Source organism: Python bivittatus, unplaced genomic scaffold, assembly GCF_059951505.1.
Source record: "Python bivittatus isolate LINGU-HERP-01145 unplaced genomic scaffold, Pbiv_v1 ctg000610_np1212, whole genome shotgun sequence".
In the NCBI taxonomy this organism is placed as follows: domain Eukaryota; kingdom Metazoa; phylum Chordata; class Lepidosauria; order Squamata; family Pythonidae; genus Python; species Python bivittatus.
This window is the reverse complement of record NW_028277088.1, coordinates 59,712,602-59,735,180: the sequence shown is the minus strand read 5'-3', so window position 1 is coordinate 59,735,180 and position 22,579 is coordinate 59,712,602. Positions and strand designations below refer to the sequence as shown.

Sequence of the window (22,579 nt, the reverse complement as noted above, 5' to 3'; positions counted from 1 at the left end):
TCTCTTCCAGGGAATTGAGTTGAAAACTGTCTTCATATCTATAAAGGTAGCAAAGAGAGTACAAGCACATTTTGTTGACAGATGGTGCAGAGTATCTGCAAAAAGTCAGAAGATGACTTCTTCAAGTTTTTGGAAAAAGTGTTTTGTATATAATTTACCAATTACACTGAGCAACCTAATTGGAGGGTAATTAGCCAGGTTGGTCTTACCCCTATTTTTATGTATTGGAGTTACTCAGTTTCTAAGGATCTGAGGATAAGTATCAGCATGGGCAAATAAAGAACATTTTAGGGACACTAGCAGATGGAAGGTCCTGAACAATCTACATGTGAGAACTTATTCTGACCAGTTTTCAATTTCAGTAGTTGCCCTTATTTGCTGGAGTCATTGCCTCCCCGATACCAGACAGGTCCCAACCCTGCTTGCCTTTAGAAAAGCAGTTAAGACCTGGCTTCCCCCGCCCCCCGGGCATTTGGGTCTAGCTGAATGGGGCCCCCTTTGGGTTGTTTTAATTATCTCATTCAGTACACTATTTTATATGCTGAGTTATTTTTTTAATGATGTGTGTTATTCCTTTTGTTAATGTTTATTTTATTGTATGTGGGTTAGTCATACAGTTGTTTGAGTTGGGAAGCGTTTAAATGCATGAAATAAACTTATTTATTTATTTCTTTTCTTCATTATTTATTTGTTTACTTTATTTATTTGCTTATTATTCTAGATATAAGTTGAGACTTATACCTAGAAAAGTATGTTTTTAAAGTGTACTGCGTAGTTACTCTGTCATGTAGTTTAAATTGCTTTGTTTTAACACAACAAAATCCTCTAGAAGTTTCCAAAGTTAGATCACTATAAGAAGCGTCTTAAAGATTTTCAAATTTTGAGAGAAGCTGATTGGAGTTTTGAAATGAGTTGAGAATTATTAAAGTATATACTGTATACTATAAAATATTGATTGAATTTTAAATAAATATGTGATATATAGATAAGAAAAGATGTTATAAAGATGACCTGTGTGTCTGTGTGAGAGAAATTCATTACAAAGGCTTAAAAATAATTATCAAAATCATACAAAAGATGCTTATATCAGAAAAAATTTAATGTGGAACAGCTTCAAGTAAGTGATGAGTAGATTCTCTGATGTTCTTTCCCCTCCCATCTACCGTGTGAAGGAATGGTTGGATGAAGGCCGTGCTCGAGGAGATAAGCATTCCCTTAGCCCTCAACAGGAGTGTGGGAAGTTTAAGAAGATGAGGCTGGCACCACCCTAAGGAATTCACAGTGTTTTGGCTTGCTGGCTTGGGAAGTTAGATTCAGTCTGGAGAGATTTCTGTCTTGAGGTAGAAGCTAATAAACGCAACAGAAATGTATCTGCACTGTCTCGGGGAGTTCTTTGGGCTGAACCTGACATACTGTCACCTATTTGGGGGAAAAACAAGTACCAACCACTGTCCAAAACATGGCAGGGAGGGGTTTGGGGTCATTTTTTAAATTTGGATTTGTTTGTTTGTTTTGCCAGCACTATCAAGTCTCCTATATATGGAGGAAACAAAAACACAAACACAGCTCAAAAGAAAAGCACAGGCATACTTGCTTGAAACATCCTATGAACAACAGTTGGAAAACAGGGCTTTTTTTCCCCTTAGGACTATCAATATTCTTTGAGACTGATAGGATCTCCCAGGGTTAGGGTTAGGGTTAGAGATCACCCACATATGCTCTGGATGGCTGCTTCTCATGAGGAGACCACAGGATAGTGGTTTTCTGCATGTTTGAGTGTCGAGGACGATGGGACCAGACATCTTGTTTGCAACCATGGCAGAGCCTTTTAAAGGACACTAGGTTTGCAAACCTCACTTTTGGAAATTGCCTGTTAAGCATCTTAAAGCTATTAGAGGTCTTCAGAGTGACAAGTTTGAAAAGTCTTCATTGAGTGAATTTATCTTCAACTCTGAACAAAAGAAAAATAATTATAAGCTTAAGAAGTTAAAGAATTTGAAATAAACAGCAAAAACCTAAATAAGATTTTGATCTAAGAAAGTTATAAATGGATTAAGGGTCCAGATAAATTTGGAATATTGATTTTTACTGTAAGACTTTGGAATTAATTGTAAAAAATAAACAGCTTCTCATGGGAAACAGACTTATTTTGTCTACCCTGGCTATTGTAAGCCATAACAAAGTTAAGTGATGATTTTAGAAACTAGACACTAAAGGGGACTACAGATTCTAAGCAGAAGGAAAAAAAATACAAGCCTATTCTTCATGCCAGTTAATATTGGGACTTACAAAATGACACAAAACATTATAACATTGAAAATATTAAAGGAGATCTTTGAAGAACGATGCCAAAAATTAATAACTACAATGTCACCACTGTCAGTAATGATGTCTGCTTCTATGGATAGACTATGTCTAAAATATGTTAATGAAGGAATGACTGATGTAGAACAAATTTTATCAGACAAGGCAGAGAGAGTACCAAAAGTGGAACTACAAATGACAGACCAAAAGGATGATTTGGAAAAGGATGCTTTGCTGGATATACAAAAGAAACTGACTGAAGTTTTAAAAATTAAAAGGGAAATACAAATGATAAAGAGAATGACCTGAAAAATGTTTTCTTATTGGATCTACAAAAGAGTCTTGTTAAAGCCTTGAAGAAATCTGTGGGATGGGATAAAGAAGAATTTTAGAGAAATCAAATCCTATAACAATTTTTGATTGAATTAAAGATTAAGACTTAGTAAAAAGAAGGAATATAAAGTTGGTTTATTTGATCAAGGTTAAATTAAGACTTTTTTTGCAAAGTTCTGGCAACCCTTTATGGATTTTTGCTAACACCAGGATTGAAAAGTTGATGTTTTATGGATGTGCTTATAGGTAAGGAATGGGATAAGGGATGAAGAGGTATGTGTAACCTCATAGATGGGAGGTGGATGGGTGAAGAGTTATTAAATTCGTTTATACGTGTTGTGATAAAGGCTGGAAGTCACTTCTTTATATATTTCTTTTTATTTATTCTTTTTTGTTTTTCCTGCACTTTTTATTCTTTTTTTCCTATTCTTTTCTCTTTAAGTTTAGTTTGTATTAGTTTTTACTACTGTAATAAAAATTCAATAAAAATTATATTAAAAAGGAAAGTTATGGACTTTAATCTACCATTTTGGTCCAGTATGGGTCAGGAGATAGAAGTTTTTTGATCTAGGGCTGAACGTGACTGACTCAAAATTACTCAGCTGGCTTCCATGCTCCTAGTCCACTCCTTTAACCATTGTACCCCATTGGCTCTTTTATTTATACATGCACGCACACACACACTAGGTCTTCTTCCAAAGTCCTTTAAAACGTCTTATCCACAACTTTGGAAGAGGGAGGGAGGAAGATAGGGAAAGATTTCATAGAAAAAAGAAGTTTTAATTGTCTTGAAGGATTGCCCTGGCCTCCTTTCCCCCCTCATTTTTCCCCTTTTTGTTTACTTTGAGAGAACTTCACAAGTCTTGTTGTTTGCCTAGTGGCATTCAAGGCAATTATTTACTTTTACCTCCAAGGAAGCATTTTACCAAACCTTGAATGGGAGAACAGTAAACATGGCAAAACAAGCACACCTTTTACTGCAGTTGATTTAATTAGCAGAATAATGTTGGGTTTTGTTTCTGTGCCTCATTTCTGTCCTTCCCATTTTATTTCTTTACCCCAAATTCTCATTATCTGACTACAGTTTCCTTCCTTCCTCCCTCATTCTTACATGATATTTTTCTTCCCTCTGAGCTGAAACTCTTGCTTTTTCTCTGAGATTCCAGTAGAATATAAAACTAAGATGGATACTAATTACATTGTAAACCACCCACTGAAATGTATTTGTAAACCACTCAAGGGAGCAAAGGGAAAATTTGTGTGTATGAAAGAGTGTGAATGTGAGAAAAATCTAAAACATTTTCACACTCCCTAACCAACCTAAAAAGTTGCAAATCCAAGCAATCCAAAAACACAAGTGCAACACGAGAAAACAGGATGCCCCCATTATAGAAGATGTCCCACCCACATCACAGGGAAGGGGGAAAAAATCAATAGAACTATTGGTCTTCTAAAAGATTGTGAGACCTTTTCAAATGAAAAAAAAAAACATACTCCATATCTTTACATCTTTTTCACAAGAATGCCTTTCTTAGGAATGCATGATTTTCAGAGATGTAGAAATTCTGAGGGAATAGGGAAATTCAACCCTATTTTGGGATGCCTGAAGGATAACATTCCCTTTGAAAAGAAGACAGGAAGAGAAGCTGTGGAGATCAGAAATGTCTCTCTTGTAGCCAAAAAAAATGGCAGTAGAATTACCTTGCCTGCAGCAGACTTAGGTGGCCAACAGGAGTTGAGCAGATTGCTGGCCCTGACCATGTCAGGTCCAGGCATATCACTGAGGCATCCTAATTCATCCATATGGCAAATTTTGTTTCATGTGTAGAAGGGAAACTCCACTTCCATACTGGATCATTCTAGGCTGCCTCCTCAGCAGGCTGGGGATGAAATGAAGGTGATATGAGGATGTGTCCCTTAAAATGGAAAATGTTTAACAAGGCTTTCTTGTGCTGCAGTAAATGGAACATGAGGATGAGACTTAGTCAAGGTAATGGAAATAGCAGAAACATTGAAATAAAATGTCTAATGCAGTACACAGTGTAGCTGAGTATAGTTAAATGCATATCTTGAATAACCAAAATGTAGATTTTAATAAACTCAAAGCAATGATGGATAGGAAAAGTGTATTGGAAAACAGGAGAAAAAATGGAGACACGCAGAAGTAGTAAATATGGCTGTATAGAAAGTTTAAGGAATATTTGAAAAAAACCCCTACATATAGAAGTTGGAAAGAGGGACAAGTCACAAAGAAAGATTCTGTATCAATAGTTTAGAACTGCAGAGATGGTGCTCAGAAATTTAATATCTCTAACAATCTGTCTCAATATGTGGTTACCACACAATATAAAGCTCCCAGATATCTTATATTTGGCTAATATGACACTCTCTGCAAAAGAGAAAAAAATGTATAAATTGTTTAGCAACTTAAAAGCACCCGGACAGAGTTGCAATTAGGTTGAGTTTTAAACAAGGTAAAACTGTTCTTGGGCTCTTACTTTGTACTTGACTAGGGGCATTTCTTCATGGCTGTTTTAATGTCTATATCTCCTATCCTTGAATTGGCAGGAAATTATGTTGATATAATTTGAGCTGCTCTCATGGCTGAGCAAGCCTTCTACATTTATTTAGGCTTGGACTGCAAGAGAGACAGTAAGTGAGATGCTGTGTTTGGCAGGATGTGAGGATGAGCCCTAAACCTATTCACTTGGTTACATCATCAAGGTAGTAACAGTGATCTCTGATATAAGTAAGACAAAGCCCACTGGATATTTTGCCTGTATGAGCTCTATTAAATTTAAGAATTAATCAAAGCAATGCTTTGTAACCTGATCAGAAATATATTTATGTGGAATAAAAATTGGCCCGCATACTTTAATTTTCTTGTGAGAATAAGCCATCAGGGACAAACACTGTTGATGATATTTCTAGATAGTCTGAAATTATATTTTTATTACATTTAAACAAGCTTTACATTGTTAAAAATTCAATTTGTGGCAACTTAGACCAGTAGTGCACACACAGTAATACTTTATTCAAGACTGTAGCATCGAAGAGACTCAACTCATCTGGAGAATCCTGTTCTTGCTAAAATATATATTACTGAATACTATAACGTTCCTAGCATATTTTACTTTAATATACTTTCTCCCCAGTTTCCTCTTGCTTTCGCTGGTATGTGAAATCATTCAGTATTTTCTTGTGTTGCTGTGTTGCAGGATAAAGAATCTTTGATTACAAGGAGGCTTCAAGTTTAGAAGAAGAAAAAAAATCTTTATTCCTTATATGGCATCATTAGGCTATTTGAGCACTGTGAATGGATGATTGCACTTTATTATGCACAGTCTATTTCATGCAGTCAAGAAGCTCAGAACGCTACCAGGAAATTGCAACCAGTTTCTAACAAAAGGGAGCATTTAAAGAAGAAGAAGCTTCTTTAAATCAAGAACATAACTATGGGAAAATCAGGTTGGTAAACAATTATATTTTACATTGTTCATAAACTTTTGTTTGTTTTGTCCCATATCTTGATAGGTACTTTGCATTTTAAAGATTATTCATTCAACCTTATCTACACCATTAGACTAGAAGGAGTTTCTTTGTAGCAAAGAACACAGTAAGTAATTTAAAAGATGATTTTCAGGATCCTACCACCCTCCCACCCAGTTTTTCTGAGGGGCACATACTTAATTTTGAGTTAAATACTGTTGTAGAAAGATGTGATTAATGCTGTAAGAGATATAATGAGTAGCGTAAGAATATCTGTCAGTTCAGATGCTTGTTTGGTATGTTGTTGGTTCTTAGAATTAGCAGCTGTTCTGGCTAGGCTAAGAGAAAGCAAAACATTCTTTTCTCTGATTATGTTGCTTCAACAAATGGTAACCTTTAACATTGTTTTTATAGTTTATAGTTTACATATTTATTTTGCAGTTTTTATAGCCCATCCAACTGAGTCAAAGCTATAAAAGCAATGATACAAATAAATCAAAATTATTAAACTCAATAGGAATAATAAATTAGGCCTCCCCCAAGATGGGACACCAATAAAATTTAGTTAGGGTTCAAGGCCCAGTGAAATAAAACTGTCTTTAAGGATCCTCTAAAAATCATGTAGGAGGGAACTTTACAGACCTCTTGAGATTTATGATTCTGAAAACAATGTAATTTTGGTAGAAGCTGCTCTGAATTGAACATTACCCTTTGTTTTGGTGGCTAAAGTTGCCTTGGATTAGACTTGCAGTACAAAATATATTTCATTCCCTGAAGATAGAAGTCCTAACCCCATTTTGGGCTATGTGTGATTGCCACTTAATTTCTGGTAAGGCTTTAAAATTTTGTTAAAGTAGCAATATATTGCTGCTGGTTTCTTCAGCATGACAGATACAATAATAACAAATTCTAATTTCAGTTAATTAGATTTGATACGGCCATCCATTCCAGAAGACTCTGGGTAGATAACAAAATCCTGCCCCCCCAAATCAAAACAAAATAATTAAAATGCACACATACAGGCAGCCTGGACCAAAATAGCTAGAACAATAAACAGTGCAAGAACAACAGGGCCCCCACACATACATAACAAACACATTAACCCCAGGCCTGGGAATAGCTCTTAAACTTTAATTATGATGCTTTCAAAATCCCTATCAGTAATAAAGGTGTCAATCCTTAAAGGCCCATTCAACGTCATCTAATGTTATTTGGTCATATAGAAGACTGTTATCAAGCTTCAGTGACTATAATTCTTATAAGCCAAAGAGGGAGCTTTATTAGTACCAAAGCCACCTTGAGGCCTATGTTTGGTGGAAGATACAGTTTTTTTCTGATAAATTGCTAAACTGGCAGTATATGTAATTCCGTTTTTGGTGAAAGGAAAGATCTATTATGAATTCAGCAGGGAAATCCAAGTCACGTTGCCTGATAATCTCCCTTCAGTTTCCTTCATCTCTCATTCCCGCAACCAATTCCTTTATGAAATTCTTAACAGGGAAGAACAGATGGTAGCATACACTGAACTACATCCTATGCATTTGAAACATTTTTCAGTTGTAGTCCATTTCAGCTGAGGATAGTGGCTCAGGAATCAAAAAGTTTTACTTACCTAGCCTAGGCAATGCTAAGGGGGGGGTTCCTTAGCTGAGCTGAAGGACTACATGTTGAACCCCTGAATGCCATTATTCTTTTGATTTGGATAATATGTCCTCTTATTGTTTTGTATTCTAGGAGTTACTGTATATCTGAAGAGAGTGGATTTATTATTTATTTAAACAAATTTCTATACTGCATTTTGAGCTTAACGAAAACAAAATGCCACAGTTTACCTTCAAAACATTTTAAAAGAACAGAAGTACAACTCCTTTTCTTAAATTAAAAGCTAGAAAAAAATAAATGAAATAAACATACTTTTACCTCCTTAAGTAAATTTTAAGTGTGCTACCTCCTTAAGTAAAATGTAAATTTGGAGTATCCTTTAGAATGTATACTTTCTTAAAATCTGTAAATGCAATTCTTAGCCCATGCAGAAATGCAGAGTTTAGGAGAAAATTCATTCAATATTTTCATGTAATTTTTGCTTAACTAATAAAAACAGGATAGAACATATGACTAAATTTATGAAAACAGATCTGTTTAACATTAGAAATGAGAACTGGTTTCGTGCTGATGGTTTTTGGCTGATGGTTTTGATGTTGCAATCTTAAACCACTCTTTCCGGGAACAGTTCTGCAGCTGAAAAAAGTGACTCTCTTCCTTTCTCTTTTCTCCAGCTGTGGAATATTGCTTCACAGAGAGGCTGCTGGGTTGTTTTTTCAAAGCTCACTGAAAGCTTTGAATTTTCAATTGTAGTAATAAATAAACAAGCAAAAATGAAAATGCCTACCTTTCTAAACTGTTTGTGGGGGGAGGAGATAGCAGCCACTGAGTCAGCAGAGAAAGAAATATATCTCATGACTGCAGTGCAAGGTGGGGCAAATTGTGCCTCCATTGTCAAGAAACACTGTGCCTATTTACCAATGTAATGTTTGGTTTTATGAAGAGAACATAAAGCACAGATAACAAGCACAGTTGAAATGTTAGGAAGGAAAACTGGATTTTGCTTTCTATAATTGAAGAAAACTGTTTCAGAGAGGGAGAACAAAGAGATCACATCACTTTAGGAGCAGAAAATCTTCAGCTAGAGCAGAAAATTGAAGAAGGAAATTTAAGGAAAGCATATAGGAGAGTGATGTAACAGTTGAAGAAACATTGTTTTTTAAAGTAATAGAAACATATTAATAACTCAAACTATGATTTATGCTGCTTCTAAATATGGAGGATCAATTGCATTACCACAGCTATTAGGGAAACTCAGGGTATGACTATGCAGCACAAGTGAACACTGTTAGCCAATAGAAGCTGGATCATTTAATACCCCTAGTTTTGTTTTGTTTATTTAGATAAAGCCTCTAGCCCTTTAAGAAATCAAAACATCTGCTATTCTACACATTTTGTAAGAAAGTGTTCTTTTTGCTTTTCAGTATTTTAGCTAATGAATGAATAGTCATAAAAATAATTGATAATGTCCCAAGAAGTTCCTGGGTCATTTTCTAATTTCTACCCCATTAAAAGAAATGACACAATTCTAGGATGTTGGCATAGTTCTGATTGGGTACTGATGTATTTACAGAAAAATTAAAGATAGCAACAAAGAGAGGAGTTTTCTTAGTACATTACTACTTTCAAAAATCAGTGATTTTTCTGAGTTTAAAACTGCCAAAGTGCACATATCAAGGGGATTGTTATTACATATATGTTATTCCAGCCCTATAAGGAAACTCAATGATGTTATGCCCATTACTGGTGTGTGGGATGTGTGTGTGTGAGATAGTAGTGAATGACATTCTTGCACATAACCTGTTCTTATCCAACCTTCTGGTTGTTCTTGTGCCTACCTATTGGTGGGGAACTGAGACTGATTGTAGCAGCAGTAGGACTGAAAGAGTTTGTTATGTATATATGTCTGGTGTTAAGCAAGACTTTAAATTTTCTCTTTTTTCCTTATCAGGGCTTCAATATGGCATTGTAGCTGCAAAAGTACCTGAGACTTTTGGGTTTTACTTAGACAGCAAAATCTTGGGATAGCCTGCAAGTTGAGCTAAAGTGCCAATTTACAGCTGAAGACAATCAGATAATGTACATATTGGTACATATTCTATTTTCCCCTAAAAATGGCACTCCTGGCAGAACTAGGGATCCCAACTTTCTCCCATATCACAGACTAAAGGAGAGAGAGGGTCTATTTACCTTCCACAGTTATAGTGCTGTGTTCAGATTTTATTTGCTCCTACCCAGATTTATAGATTTAATGTTTATAATTCTATGTTATATTATTTACTGCATTGATTGTAGTATGAATGCTTTATTGTAGTTTACTATTTTATTTTGCTATGTGCTGGTCATTGGCCAAAATAACATTTCTGTTCTCTCCTGCCCAAGAGGAGCAAAACTCATGCAATCTTAGCCCTCTCCTGTAAAAGCATTTGTATTAAATTATTTCCATGCATGCATGGCTATAAAAAATATATATCTATAAAACTAATAGCTGCATTTAAAATGGTTCCTGTGGCTACCATTAAATAAATCATGGTTTAGACACTTCTTGTAGCATGACATCTTTTTCATGATTTAACCTTTGATTTTGTGCTTATTGTAGCTTAGAATGTGCTTTTCAGCAAGGTTTCCTACTGTGAGAATATGTTTCGTAGCAGGTCACCATCCTTTTCTTCCCAATCCTTCTAGGTGCAATCTACTTGTTACTCAACTTTGCTAGTGCACTTATTAATGGCTATATATTTGTATTTCTGAACTTATTACCATTTGAATTACTCATTTTAGTAGGGATAACATGGACAGATTATCTCAGCATCTTTTGTGTAGCAAATTTGAAGTCAGGAATTTATTCACAATAAAAAATGGCTCTGTAGTGAAATTAGAATGGAAATAGAGAAAAATTCACTGCCACCATTCTAAATGATAAACTTAGAATTATTATATTGATGTTATTTTCTGTTTTATCAACTCTTTTCTTGGTAGTGTAGTATCTTAGGCAAGGAGAAGAGTTCATATTTACAGAATGATAATTTACTGAGAAGTCCATATTTACAGAATGATAGTTTACTTTTCCATAAGGGCCTTCAGTGTTTCTCTCTTCTTTTTCATATACTGATTATCTCCTTTTTCTTTCTGTTCTTTGTTTTTACTCTGCCCAAGTGTTAGAAATTAACTTTCTCATGCTTCTCTCCCCAAATTCTCTTAATTTTTTGCCTTTCCTTCCTTATAGTAAAGTGTCCAGTTAACCTTTTAATTTATTTTAGTAAAATGCAAGTCATCTATTTGTCTTTACAAAGGGTTGGAGAAATATATTTATGACAGTATTCAGTAATTATGACTCCAATTTTTTTAAAAGTATGTATAAAATAGTGAGACTTGTTGGATCAATTTTCTTGGAAAGAAAAAAAAGAAATGGTTACCAGACCTCCAAAATTATGTTGGTAATCATAGAGGAAGAATAATTCATCTGAAAAAGCTTCAGCGGCAGTGCCCCGATTGCAGAAGAGAAAAATGGATAGCATGTGTATGGGTATGTTTTTTAAAAAAACAGAACTTGTAGTAACCCCAAAATAACTGTCATTGAGTGGGGTGCTACATTCTACAAAAAATCTTTAGAAACGCCTTCCCTAATTGATCCAAACTGGAGTCAAAATTCCCAGAAGTTCCAAACTTGAAGTAAGGAGGAATTTCCTGAACGTGAGAGCTATTAATCAGTAGAACAGCCTGCTTCCTAGAGTTGTGGTTTTCTATCACTGGAGGTTTTTAGGCAAAGGTTGGATAGTCATTTGTTTGGGATTGTATGAGAATTCCTGCCCCAGGCAGGTGGCTGGAGTAGAATACCAAGGTCCATTCCAATCCCATGATTCTAATAGGAATAGGAAGAAATTTAGTATCTTGGGGTGAGCAAGAAATTGAGTAGCTTGGTTTTACTCTTGAAATGCTTCTTAGGCTATATGAGAATTGTAATGTCAAATAATGTGGTTTTTTCATATGTACTTCTTTACTGAATATTTTCAAGAGCCATAGCAAAAATAAAAATCCCTAATGTGTGTTTCCTGTGGCAAAAATTTCCAAGTGTTCACTTCATAAGACATTCAGATGACTTGTATTCATTCATTTTATACTGAAATGTGCATAGTGTCAGAATGTAACCCCTCAATTCAGTGTGTGAACCAATTATAAGGCTTGTTTGAGAAAAAATCTCACTGGGACATTAGTAGACATATATATATATATAGGATTATACAGGTATTCTTCAGCTCTTTTCATTCTAGCCTGGTTTTAATACTGAATATGTGTTAGGCAGGCATCAGTCAGGTTCTGGATGATATGTAGAGGGTTAAACTCAGAAACCAAGGGACCAAAAAGCAACTATGGTACACAACACAGTAACAGCTGCTTAAACAGGTTATCAATATTATTTCTCCTAATATCTTTCAAACAAAAGTTCTTTAACAGAGAAATGACAAGGATTTGGACTAGATTATTTCAAAGCGGGGGGTGGGGGGGTAGTTGGAAAAGAGACCCTAGCTGAGCTTTGTAAAGAATTTGTGCTATTGACTTGGCTTCAAATAGTTTAATGGCTGCAGGTATGTAGAAACCTACTTTTCTTCATAAGTTTAGAATAGCAGAAGTACTTAAATTGTGCATTTTGACCAACACACCTTTCCAGAGGAATGGTATTTCTCATTCTTTGAGACACATGCGAAGGGAAATACACCTTCTTCAAGGTTGGGTGGGCAGTACATGGGTATAGAATGTCATTATCAGGGCCTAGTTTAATATTAAAATTGCCACCTATCACTACATATACATCAGAGAAGATAGTAAGAAGGCCAGATATATAACTTTCAAATTTAGACCACAGTTTCTGATGTGTAATTTCTGCCTTGAAGGGGGTAGGTAGACCTTGATACATGGTATAGTATCTGAAGTGAATTATCACAGCCTTAGCATGTTCCTTAAAAGAAGGTCTTACCCTGACTGCACATAGTAATATTCCACTAACCTCTGGGTCTTCCTGTTCCTGCACCTGCTTCTGTATCCAAAGGGTGTGAGTTGAAACCATTGACTGTGGGGTCTTTGATGCTTCTTGCACCATAATGACATATCTAGAAAAATCTTTAAAAATGTATTATACTGTTTCTTTACATTATGTTACATTACTGTCAGGCCTAGCCCAGGAACTCCAGGAGACCACGCAGATTCAGTTCAGCAATGTTTATTAGCTACAACCTCTATCAAGAATTTTCCCAGACTGAAACCAGTTCCCAGGGTCAGCCAGACAACACAGAGTGAATTCCTCAGGGAGGTGCCAGCCTCATCCTCTTATCTCTTCCCCGCCCTTCAGGAGACGAAAGAGGATGCTTCCCTCCCTCAGTCTGACCTTCATAATTCCATTCCATCACAATTACAAAGGACAACTTCAGTCTTACAACAGGCTGAATTTGTCCATATCCCGGATGGGTATTCATTTTGCCATTATTAAAACAGATTAAATCCTGCCAATCTCAATAGATTAATTATTTCCCACTTTGTTTTTAAGCTTGTGAATGTCCATGATTTCAGGTCTGCTATTCTGTCTGTGATGGAAGGCATAAGCGAGGAGGATCCTGGAATGGAGCTTCAGGGTTACAGGGAGGGGGAGAGACATTCCAAGCGTCTCCTCAGCTCCCAGCTGAAGTATGTGAAAGTGAAGAGAAGGAGACTGGCCCCTCCCTAAGGGATTCAGGGTTATAGTTGCTGTCGTTGGGGGTTAGAGTTAGTCTGGCGAGATTCTGTCTAGTAGGTGTAAGCTAATAAAGTAACTGAGCTGTTCCTGGACTGTCTTGTTGTGGTTCTTGGGCTGAACCTGACACTGTCCTGGTTATAAAACTTTGAGTATATTATCAGAAGACTAAATGGAGAAATGCTTGGTATAACTGCCAAATACCTCTTCCTCCACATTCACATCAGAAACTCATTATTTATTTTTTTCATTTTTATAAAGATCTTTTTGGATGAAGCTAGAGGTTAGGTATTTATCCAAATATTGAATATTTTTATTTGCTTCTACAGTTTCATTGAATATTCCAGAATTAATAGAATGACATGCTCTAGTTATGCTGCTTGATAATATAGTTTCATGCATGACAGTCTGTGATGTATATAAAAAATCAACTGCTGAGTAGTAGTATGTGAGTAGTAGTATACTGTATCTGGCCAAGGTGAAAGCTCTCCTAGATGTCCAAGAGATAGGAAGCTGCCAGAAAAGGTCTGGGCTACATACTGGGCTTGGAGCAGAACTCTTTCTGGGATTACCTCAGTGCCTACCCAGCCCTAACCTCTATATTTACACTTCGTTCTGGTGCTGCAGAGCTCAAGGAAGGGACATCTGTATCTCTGTTGCATCTCACAAATTACAGTTGCCACATGCAGGTGGTATGTCCAGGAGACTAAAGAACAGGGAGGCATGTTGACTATCAGAAAATGATAGACTTTGCAGTTATAAACCTACAAAAACATCAGTAAGAACTAATAAGAACTTATTTTTTATTTATTTATACATAGACTTATCCCCGCCCATCTCCCCACAATGGGGGACTCTGGGCGGTTTACATCAAGTTAAAACAATAAATACATGATTAAAATTTATAAAAAGACAAACACATCTACACAGATGGAAAGAAGAGAAAAAAAATCCAAGAGGCTGATGGAAGCCACACTAGCCTCTAGGGGGCTAGCCAACCCCATTTCTAAAAACCTCCCTCCCCGCCCCAGGCCAGATGGCAGAGCCAGGTCTTCAAATCCCTCTGAAAGGCTGGGAGTGAGGGGGCCTGTCTCACCTCTGGGGGCAAGATGTTCCAAAGGGTGGGGGCTACCACAGAGAAGGCCCGCCTTCTGGACCCCTGGAGTCGGAGTTCTTTTGCCAAGGGGGTCCGGAGCATGCCCTCTCTGTGAGATCAGGTGGGACGGGTTGAAATCGTGGGGCGAGGCAGTCCCTCAGGTAGCCTGGCCCCATGCCATGTAGGGCTTTAAAGGTGATAACCAACAGCTTGAATTGGACCTGGAAGCAAACTGGTACCCAATGCAGCTCACGGAGCAAAGGTGTTATATGGGTCCTTTGGACCCCAAAAATAGCTTGTGCAGCTGCATTCTGGACCAGCTGAAGCTTCCAGATACTCTTCAAGGGTAGCCCCATGTAGAGTGCATTGCAGTAGTCTATCTGGGAGATAACAAGGGCATGAGTGACCGTTCGAAGGGCATCCCGATCCAGGAAGGGGCATAACTGGTGCACAACCCGAAGCTGTGCAAAAGCCCTCCTGGCCGTGGCTGCCACCTGTTCTTCGAGCAAGAGCCATGAGTCCAGGAGGACCCCCAAATTACGCACTGGGTCTGTCTGGGGCAATGCTACCCCATCCAGCACCAAAGATGACAACGTCCCGGATACAGAGGAGCCATTAACCCACAGCCACTTCGTCTTACCAGGGTTCAGCTGGAGCCTGTTGTTCCCCATCCAGACCCTCACAGCCTCCAGACACCGCAAGAGGGCAGTCATGGCATCACTTACCTCACCAGGGATGGAGATATATAATTAAGTATCATCAGCATACTGATGATACCTCATCCCATGATGACGGATGATCTCACCCAGCGGTTTCATGTAGATGTTGTAAAGGAGCGGAGAGAGAACCGAACCCTGCGGCACCCCACAGAGGAGGGGCCAAGGATGGGACCTCTCGCTCCTTATCATCACCGACTGGGACCGGCCCCGAAGAAAGGAGGTGAACCAGCACAAAACTGTGCTGCCCACCCCCAAATCCCTGAGCCGTCCAAATAAGATACCATGGTCGACGGTATCGAAAGCCACTGAGAGATCAAGGAGAGCAAGGATGGCCGCACTTCCACCATCCCGCTCCCGCCAGAGATCATCCATAAGTGCGGCCAATGCCGTTTCCATTCCATAACCGGGCCTAAAACCTGACTGATAAGGGTCCAGATAATCCGTTTCCTCCAGGACCCTTTGGAGCTGTGATGCCACCACTTTCTCAACCACCTTCCCCAAGAAGGGGAGGTGGGAGACTGGATGAAAATTGTCCAGTACGGTAGGATCCAGGGAGGGCTTCTTGAGGAGGGGGTGCACCAACGCCTCTTTAAAGGGTGCTGGAAACACTCCCTCCTGCAAGGATGTATTAACTATCGCCTGGATCCAACCACATATCACCTCCCGAGCTGCTTTCACCAGCCAGGAGGGACATGGGTCCAGATGACAAGTGGTGGCCCTCAGAGTCTGGAAGATCCTGTCCACTTCCTCAGGAACAACAGGATCAAACCGTTCCCAGATAACTGGACAAGAACGATCCCCTGGTATCTCCCCAGACCCTGCACCAGACTCGGAGTCCAACTTGGAACGAATCCGCACGATTTTATCCTGCAGGTGCTCTGAAAATTCCTCCATGCAGCCCTGCAAATGAATTTCCAGCTCCCTCCTACCAAGGAGGGATCTAGTGATCTCAAACAGGGCCGCCGGGTGGCACTCTGCAGACGTGATAAGGGCAGAGAAGTATTGGCGCTTCGCTGCTCTTATCGCCACAATGTAGGCCTTAATAGTGGCTCTAACATGTTCAGTCGGATTCGGTTCGTGTCTTCCTCCAGCAGCGCTCTAGACGTCTCTTAACCCTCTTCAGCACCCTCAACTCCTCCGTAAACCATGGGGAGAGTAGGGGCCGATGTGGCAAGAGAGGTCACATAGGCGCGATCCTGTCCAAGGCGCCAGCTGCCTCCCTATTCCAAGCAGCAGCCAGGTCCTCCACTGGATTGTACAGCAGGTCCACGGGAATGCTCCCCAGCTCCCTCTGGAACCCTGACGGGTCCATCAGGCACCGGGGGCGGACCAATCACATGGGTCCTGCCTCCCTGCGGAGGGGGGTGGCATAGGAGAAACTCAGGGTCACCAGGGCATGATCTGACCATGACAGCGGGGAAAGCTGTACATCTCCCCTCAGATCACTTTGCCATTGCTCAGACAAGAAAACTGAATCCGGCATGTGGCCACTGTCTCGGGTTGGGTCCCGTACAATTTGAGACAGGCCCATGGCTGCCATGGTAGCCATGAACTACCGAGCCGCATCCGAGGACCGTCCCAGGGATGGCAGGTTGAAGTCCCCCAGAACCATAAGCCTGGGGAACTCCACCGACAGCCCCAAGATGGCCTTTAGCAGCTCAGGCAGGGAGCCTGCCATGCAGCAGGGAGGCTGGTACAGTAGCAGCACTCCCAACTGTTCACGGGCACCCAACCTAAGAAACAGTGTCTCACAGCCAGAAACTTGTGGAGCAATACCCCTGAATAATTACCATCCTTCAGAATTTCTGCTTTTAAGAGGCACTAAATAGAGATGACTGCTATCTACTATTCTGTTTAATTTAGTAACAGAAATGTTAGCAATAGGATGGCTGGTGTGGGTCTTCCGGGCTGTGTGGCCATGGTCTTGAAGTTTTGTTTCCTAACGTTTCGCCAGCACCTGTGACTGGCATCTTCAGAGTGCAGGAGCACAGACAGGAGCAGTTCTCTCTGTGCCCAGGGTGATGTGACCCTTTTGTGGGTATTTATAGAGATCTGAGGGGGGGGGAAGGGGGGGATTGGGGGTGTGTGGGTGGGGTTGGGTTAATTAGGGTTAGGGTTAGGGTTAGGGGTTGGATAAAAGAACATGAAAGACACTGCAGACTACAGCAACCAGAAAAATCTGCAGTAGCTGAACATGCTCTCAAGCACACTGGACACAAAATCCTATTTGAAAACACAGAGATACTGGACAACACCAACAGCCACTATACCAGGCTATACCGGGAAGCCATTGAGATTCACAAACACCAGCATAGCTTCAATAAAAAAGAGGAGAGTCTAAAAATCAACAAAACCTGGCTACCAATCCTGAAAAATACAGCCTGCAAAAGGTCAATGAACTCAGCTCAACCACCAGGACATGTGAACAGTTCACACAATGAACTTGCTAATCACCCCCAGCAGCCCCTCGTTAACAATTCAATGGAAGAAAAAACCCTGCCTAATCCCAAGGAAGATACACACAGATGCTGACACCAAAACAAGCAGCCACTCAGTAACCCAACCCCACCCACACACCCCCAATCCCCCCCTTCCCCCCAGATCTCTATAAATACCCACAAAAGGGTCACATCACCCTGGGCACAGAGAGAACTGCTCCTGTCTGTGCTCCTGCACTCTGAAGATGCCAGTCACAGGTGCTGGCGAAACATTAGGAAACAAAACTTCAAGACCACGGCCACACAGCCCGGAAGATCCACACCAGCCATCGTATGCCGGCCATGAAAGCCTTCGACAATGCGTTAGCAATAGGGTTAGCCACTTCCAAGAGATGCAAAAAGATGTCAATAACTATTTATTAAATTTATTTGCAGATAATACAGTCCCTTTTCTTACAAATCCAGTTTTTTAAAATAGATTTGTGCAATCTGGATTGGAGTGGTGCATTTGAAGATCAATTTTAAAAATTTCGTTAATTTGACTGGAAATTGTTCTACATATTTTAAATATCCATATTTAATTCTAGTAATTTCCCTGTACTTATAACCGACTCTGTTCAACTTTTTATTGAAATCAATTGGTTGTCTTGATAAAAGTTTCTAAGCCAATCTAAATTTTGTTTCCAAGCCATTTTAGATTTACATCACTGCTTTCATAAACATGCTTAGAAATTAGAAAGTAGTGGTTGAGACACAGGAAACATCTATAGAAGAGACTGTAAAATAACTTTATACTGGAAAAAAAGGAATAAAGGATATAATGCAATGACCACTTGTTACCAAGCTAGATTGAAATCCTAAGGCAGCAGAAAGTTAGACGGTTTTACAAAAAGAGGCTGCATGGCAGGAAATGCTAGGAAATAGATTTTTGCATTCTGAAATATATTTAGTAATATTAAAGCAGGGTCTATTTATGCAGCTCAGGCTATCAAAATGAAATGAATATTTTTCAATATTCAGTTTCTATAGACAAAACAATACAAAATGACTGATACAGATTGTAAGGTACAGTCTCTTGTTTTGTACAGCACTCTCTGAGCACCCCAAGCTTGGTAGGATATCTTTTATTGGAGCAACATGATTCATTAACTATCTGTGCTGCTTTTATTTGGTTTATTGCTTTAAGTCGTTTGCTGCTCTTTTTTAATTATTGAATTTACTATACTGTACTAATAAGTTCGTGAAACTTCTGCAGGGCATACCTTTATATGAAAGGACAGCCTAAGGATTAGGGTCAAGGTGAAGTATAGAAAAAGTATTTATCCAGAAGGACTACAACCCCGTTCAAAATGTCTTGCATTCTGCAATCAGGTCCAGAAATATTGGGACATTGACACAATTCTAGCATCTTTGGCTCTATACACCACCACAATGGATTTGGAATGAAACAAACACAATGTGCGTTAACTGCAGACTGTCAGCTTTAATTTGAGGGTATGTACATCCAACTCAGGTGAATGGTGTAGGAATTACAACAGTTTGCATATGTGCCCCCACTTGTCAAGGGACCAAAAGTAATGGGACAGAATAATAATCATAAATCAAACTTTCCCTTTTTAATACTTGGTTGCAAATCCGTTGCAGTCAATCACAGCCTGAAGCCTGGAACGCATAGACATCACCAGACACTGGGTTTCATCCCTGGTGATGCTCTGCCAGGCCTCTACTGCAACTGTCTTCAGTTCCTGCTTGTTCTTGGGGCATTTTCCCTTCAGTTTTGTCTTCAGCAAGTGAAATGCATGCTCAATGGGATTCAGGTCAGGTGATTGACTTGGCCATTGCATAACATTCCACTTCTGTCCCTTCAAAAACTCTTTGGTTGCTTTTGCAGTATGCTTTGGGTCATTGTCCATCTGTACTGTGAAGCGCCATCCAATGAGTTCTGCAGCATTTGGCTGAATGTGAGCAGATAATATTGCCCGAAACACTGCAGAATTCATCCTGCTGCTTTTGTCAGCAGTCACCTTATCAATAAATACAAGAGAACCAGTTCCATTGGCAGCCATACATGCCCACGCCATGACACTACCACCACCATGCTTCACTGATGAGGTGGTATGCTTAGGATCATGAGCAGTTCCTTTCCTTCTCCATACTCTTCTCTTCCCATCACTGTTGTACAAGTTGATCTTGGTCTCATCTGTCCATAGGATGTTGTTCCAGAACTGTGTAGGCTTTTTTAGATGTCGTTTGGCAAACTCTAATCTGGCCTTCCTGTTTTTGAGGCTCACCAATGGTTTACATCTTGTGGTGAACCCTCTGTATTCACTCTGGTGAAATCTTCTTTTGATTGTTGACTTTGACACACATACACCTACCTCCAGGGAAAGGATTCTTCGGTCATCCACCACAGTTGTTTTCCGTTGTTTCCCGGGTCTTTGGGTGTTGCTGAGCTCACAGGTGCGTTCCTTCTTTTTGAGAATGTTCCAAACAGTTGTTTTGGCCACGCCTAATGTTCTTGCTATCTCTCTGATGGGTTTGTTTTGTTTCTTCAGCCTAATGATGGCTTGCTTCACTGATAGTGACAGCTCTTTGGATCTCATCTTGAGAGTTGACAGCAACAGATTCCAAATGCAAATAGCACACTTGAAATGAACTCTGGGCCTTTTATCTGCACATTGTAATTGGGGTACTGAGGGAATATCACACACCTGGCCATGGAACAGCTGAGAAGCCAATTGTCCCATTACTTTTGGTCCCTTAACAAGTGGGGGGCACATATGCAAACTGTTGTAATTCCTACACCGTTCACCTGAGTTGGATGTACATACCCTCAAATTAAAGCTGACAGTCTGCAGTTAAGGCACATTGTGTTTGTTTCATTCCAAATCTATTGTGGTGGTGTATAGAGCCAAAGATGTTAGAATTGTGTTGATGTCCCAATATTTCTGGACCTGACTGTATATCCATGCATTTGATGTATTTTTCTCAAAAGAAAAGCTTTCTTTTCTATTACATTTCAAGTATTATTTTTAATCCATTTCAGTTAATTTGTCATCATTTTAAATTTTGTCTCTCTTTTCCAGAATATTAGGTATCCTTCCTAATTTTCTAAAATCTGTTCATTTCATGAGTATTTCTTCCATCTCTTTGTCCAGTCCATTAATGAAAATGTTGAAAAGTAACAGTCCCAGTCCCAGGGCCAAACCACCCTAGCTGATCTAACTCACTCCAGTTTGATGAGGAATGTCTAATGAACAATCTTTAAGTACACTTTTCAAGTTACCTGTAGACCTGCCTCATAGCATGAACAGCATGCTGTTCAGCTCATACTTAAATAGCTTGTTAATCAGAATATAATGGGATCATTTGTCAAATGCTTTATGAAATCAAGATTTGTTATGCTAGCAGCATTCCCAACATTCACAAAGATAATAAAGGTATGACCAGATTAGCAAATTCTTCCAAATTTCCCAGCCTGAAGATTAGAACTCATTCAAGATCAGTGGTTATTCCTTGCAAGCTCAGGATAGAATCCTGGTGAAAAACTTACATCTTTCTCAGAGAAGACTGAGCCAGACTTGGAGATGAGTAACTTTGCTTTTTCTTTGTGACCTGACACTCCTTGGCAGCTTTCACCAAGAAGCTTGCAAAGTGTTTAATTTCTCTGCCTTTTACTTTCAGCACATCTGAGAAAGTCTATATTATTATTGTTAGCAACATTGCTAACTTCAGCTTATTTGGAAAATGGTTTTTCTGTTACTATATCCTTTATAATTTTCAGCTTTAATTTCAGCTATAATTTATGTAATTACACTGGCATCTTCCTTTTTTTTCTGTATTGGTGATTGTGCTTTTAGTATCTACTTTTTAAAAAACTCCTGTCCATCTAGAACTCCTTTTCCCATTAGCTTCTCCTGAACTCATTGCTCTGAGTTTACTAAAATCCACTTTTCAAATCCAAGATAACTCTCAACTTTGTTTGATTGTACTTAGCTTTATTTCTCTTAAAATCAAGAACCCCACAATCACTTTCTCACAATGTTCCTGTTACTTCTACTTCCTTGACTAATTCTTGCTTAGTAACCAGTGAAGGATAACTCTTGTGCTTTCTTCTGTCCTCTGAAGGAGAACATTTCATCAAGACAGATCAGGAATTCCTTTATCAACCATGCTTGGCAGAGTTTACCTCTGATATCTGTTGGGAAACAAAGTCCCCCATCATAAGTATTTCATGGCTTTCTGAAAAACCTGTTTGTTTTTGGAAAGCATCACCTGCATCTTCCCCTTGAATGGATGGTCAGCAGCAGACACCAACAACAATGTTGGTTTTATTCTATTTCTTTTAACCTCCATGTTTCCAAAAGCATCTCCTGAATTTCTGTACAGATGTGGGTAAGTTTAAGATAGAATGCAACTCCTCTCTTTCTGTTGCCAAACACATTCTTCTCAGTTCTTGAGAAGTGCAACACAACTTGTGCCAGCATCAACATCCAGGAAATATGGTGTTCACCTTTCGGTTTCATGTCCAATGCCCAGAAGAATGAACGAGAATATACAACTTCTCTGGCTACACCTCTATTCCTTATTTTTTTCTGTCACCTGTTACCTGTCCTTATTCACCCACTGAGTGAAAGTACCCTGAATCACTTTATTTTGGCAAACAATGAGATATTACATTTGAATCTCAGCAGTCTCTGTCACATGTCCATATACATTCCGGGAAAGCAATCCATCTTATAGATCTGATTTGTAAGGCTGTGCAAATCTCTAAGAGGAGGGTACTTTAGAATGTGTGGGAGCATGTATAAAGCACCTCTTTTAACTGTCAAATAGCCACATCTTTTCCCAGGCTCATGCAGTAATTTTGGAA

The 22,579-nt window shown here is 39.1% G+C and overlaps 1 protein-coding gene across 3 annotated transcripts in view; it reads left to right on the top strand.

The window, feature by feature from the left end:
• The window catches only part of GLIPR2 (GLI pathogenesis related 2), a 60,023-nt gene that overhangs the window by 7,352 nt on the left and 30,092 nt on the right, over positions 1-22,579 (top strand). For all 3 annotated transcript variants that reach the window (XM_088150151.1, XM_088150150.1, XM_088150149.1), the window contains one exon: positions 5,856-6,105. In XM_088150151.1, the coding sequence (XP_088006277.1) occupies positions 6,093-6,105 (13 nt within the window). In that variant the 5' untranslated portion in view covers positions 5,856-6,092. The remainder of the gene's footprint in view (positions 1-5,855; positions 6,106-22,579) is intronic.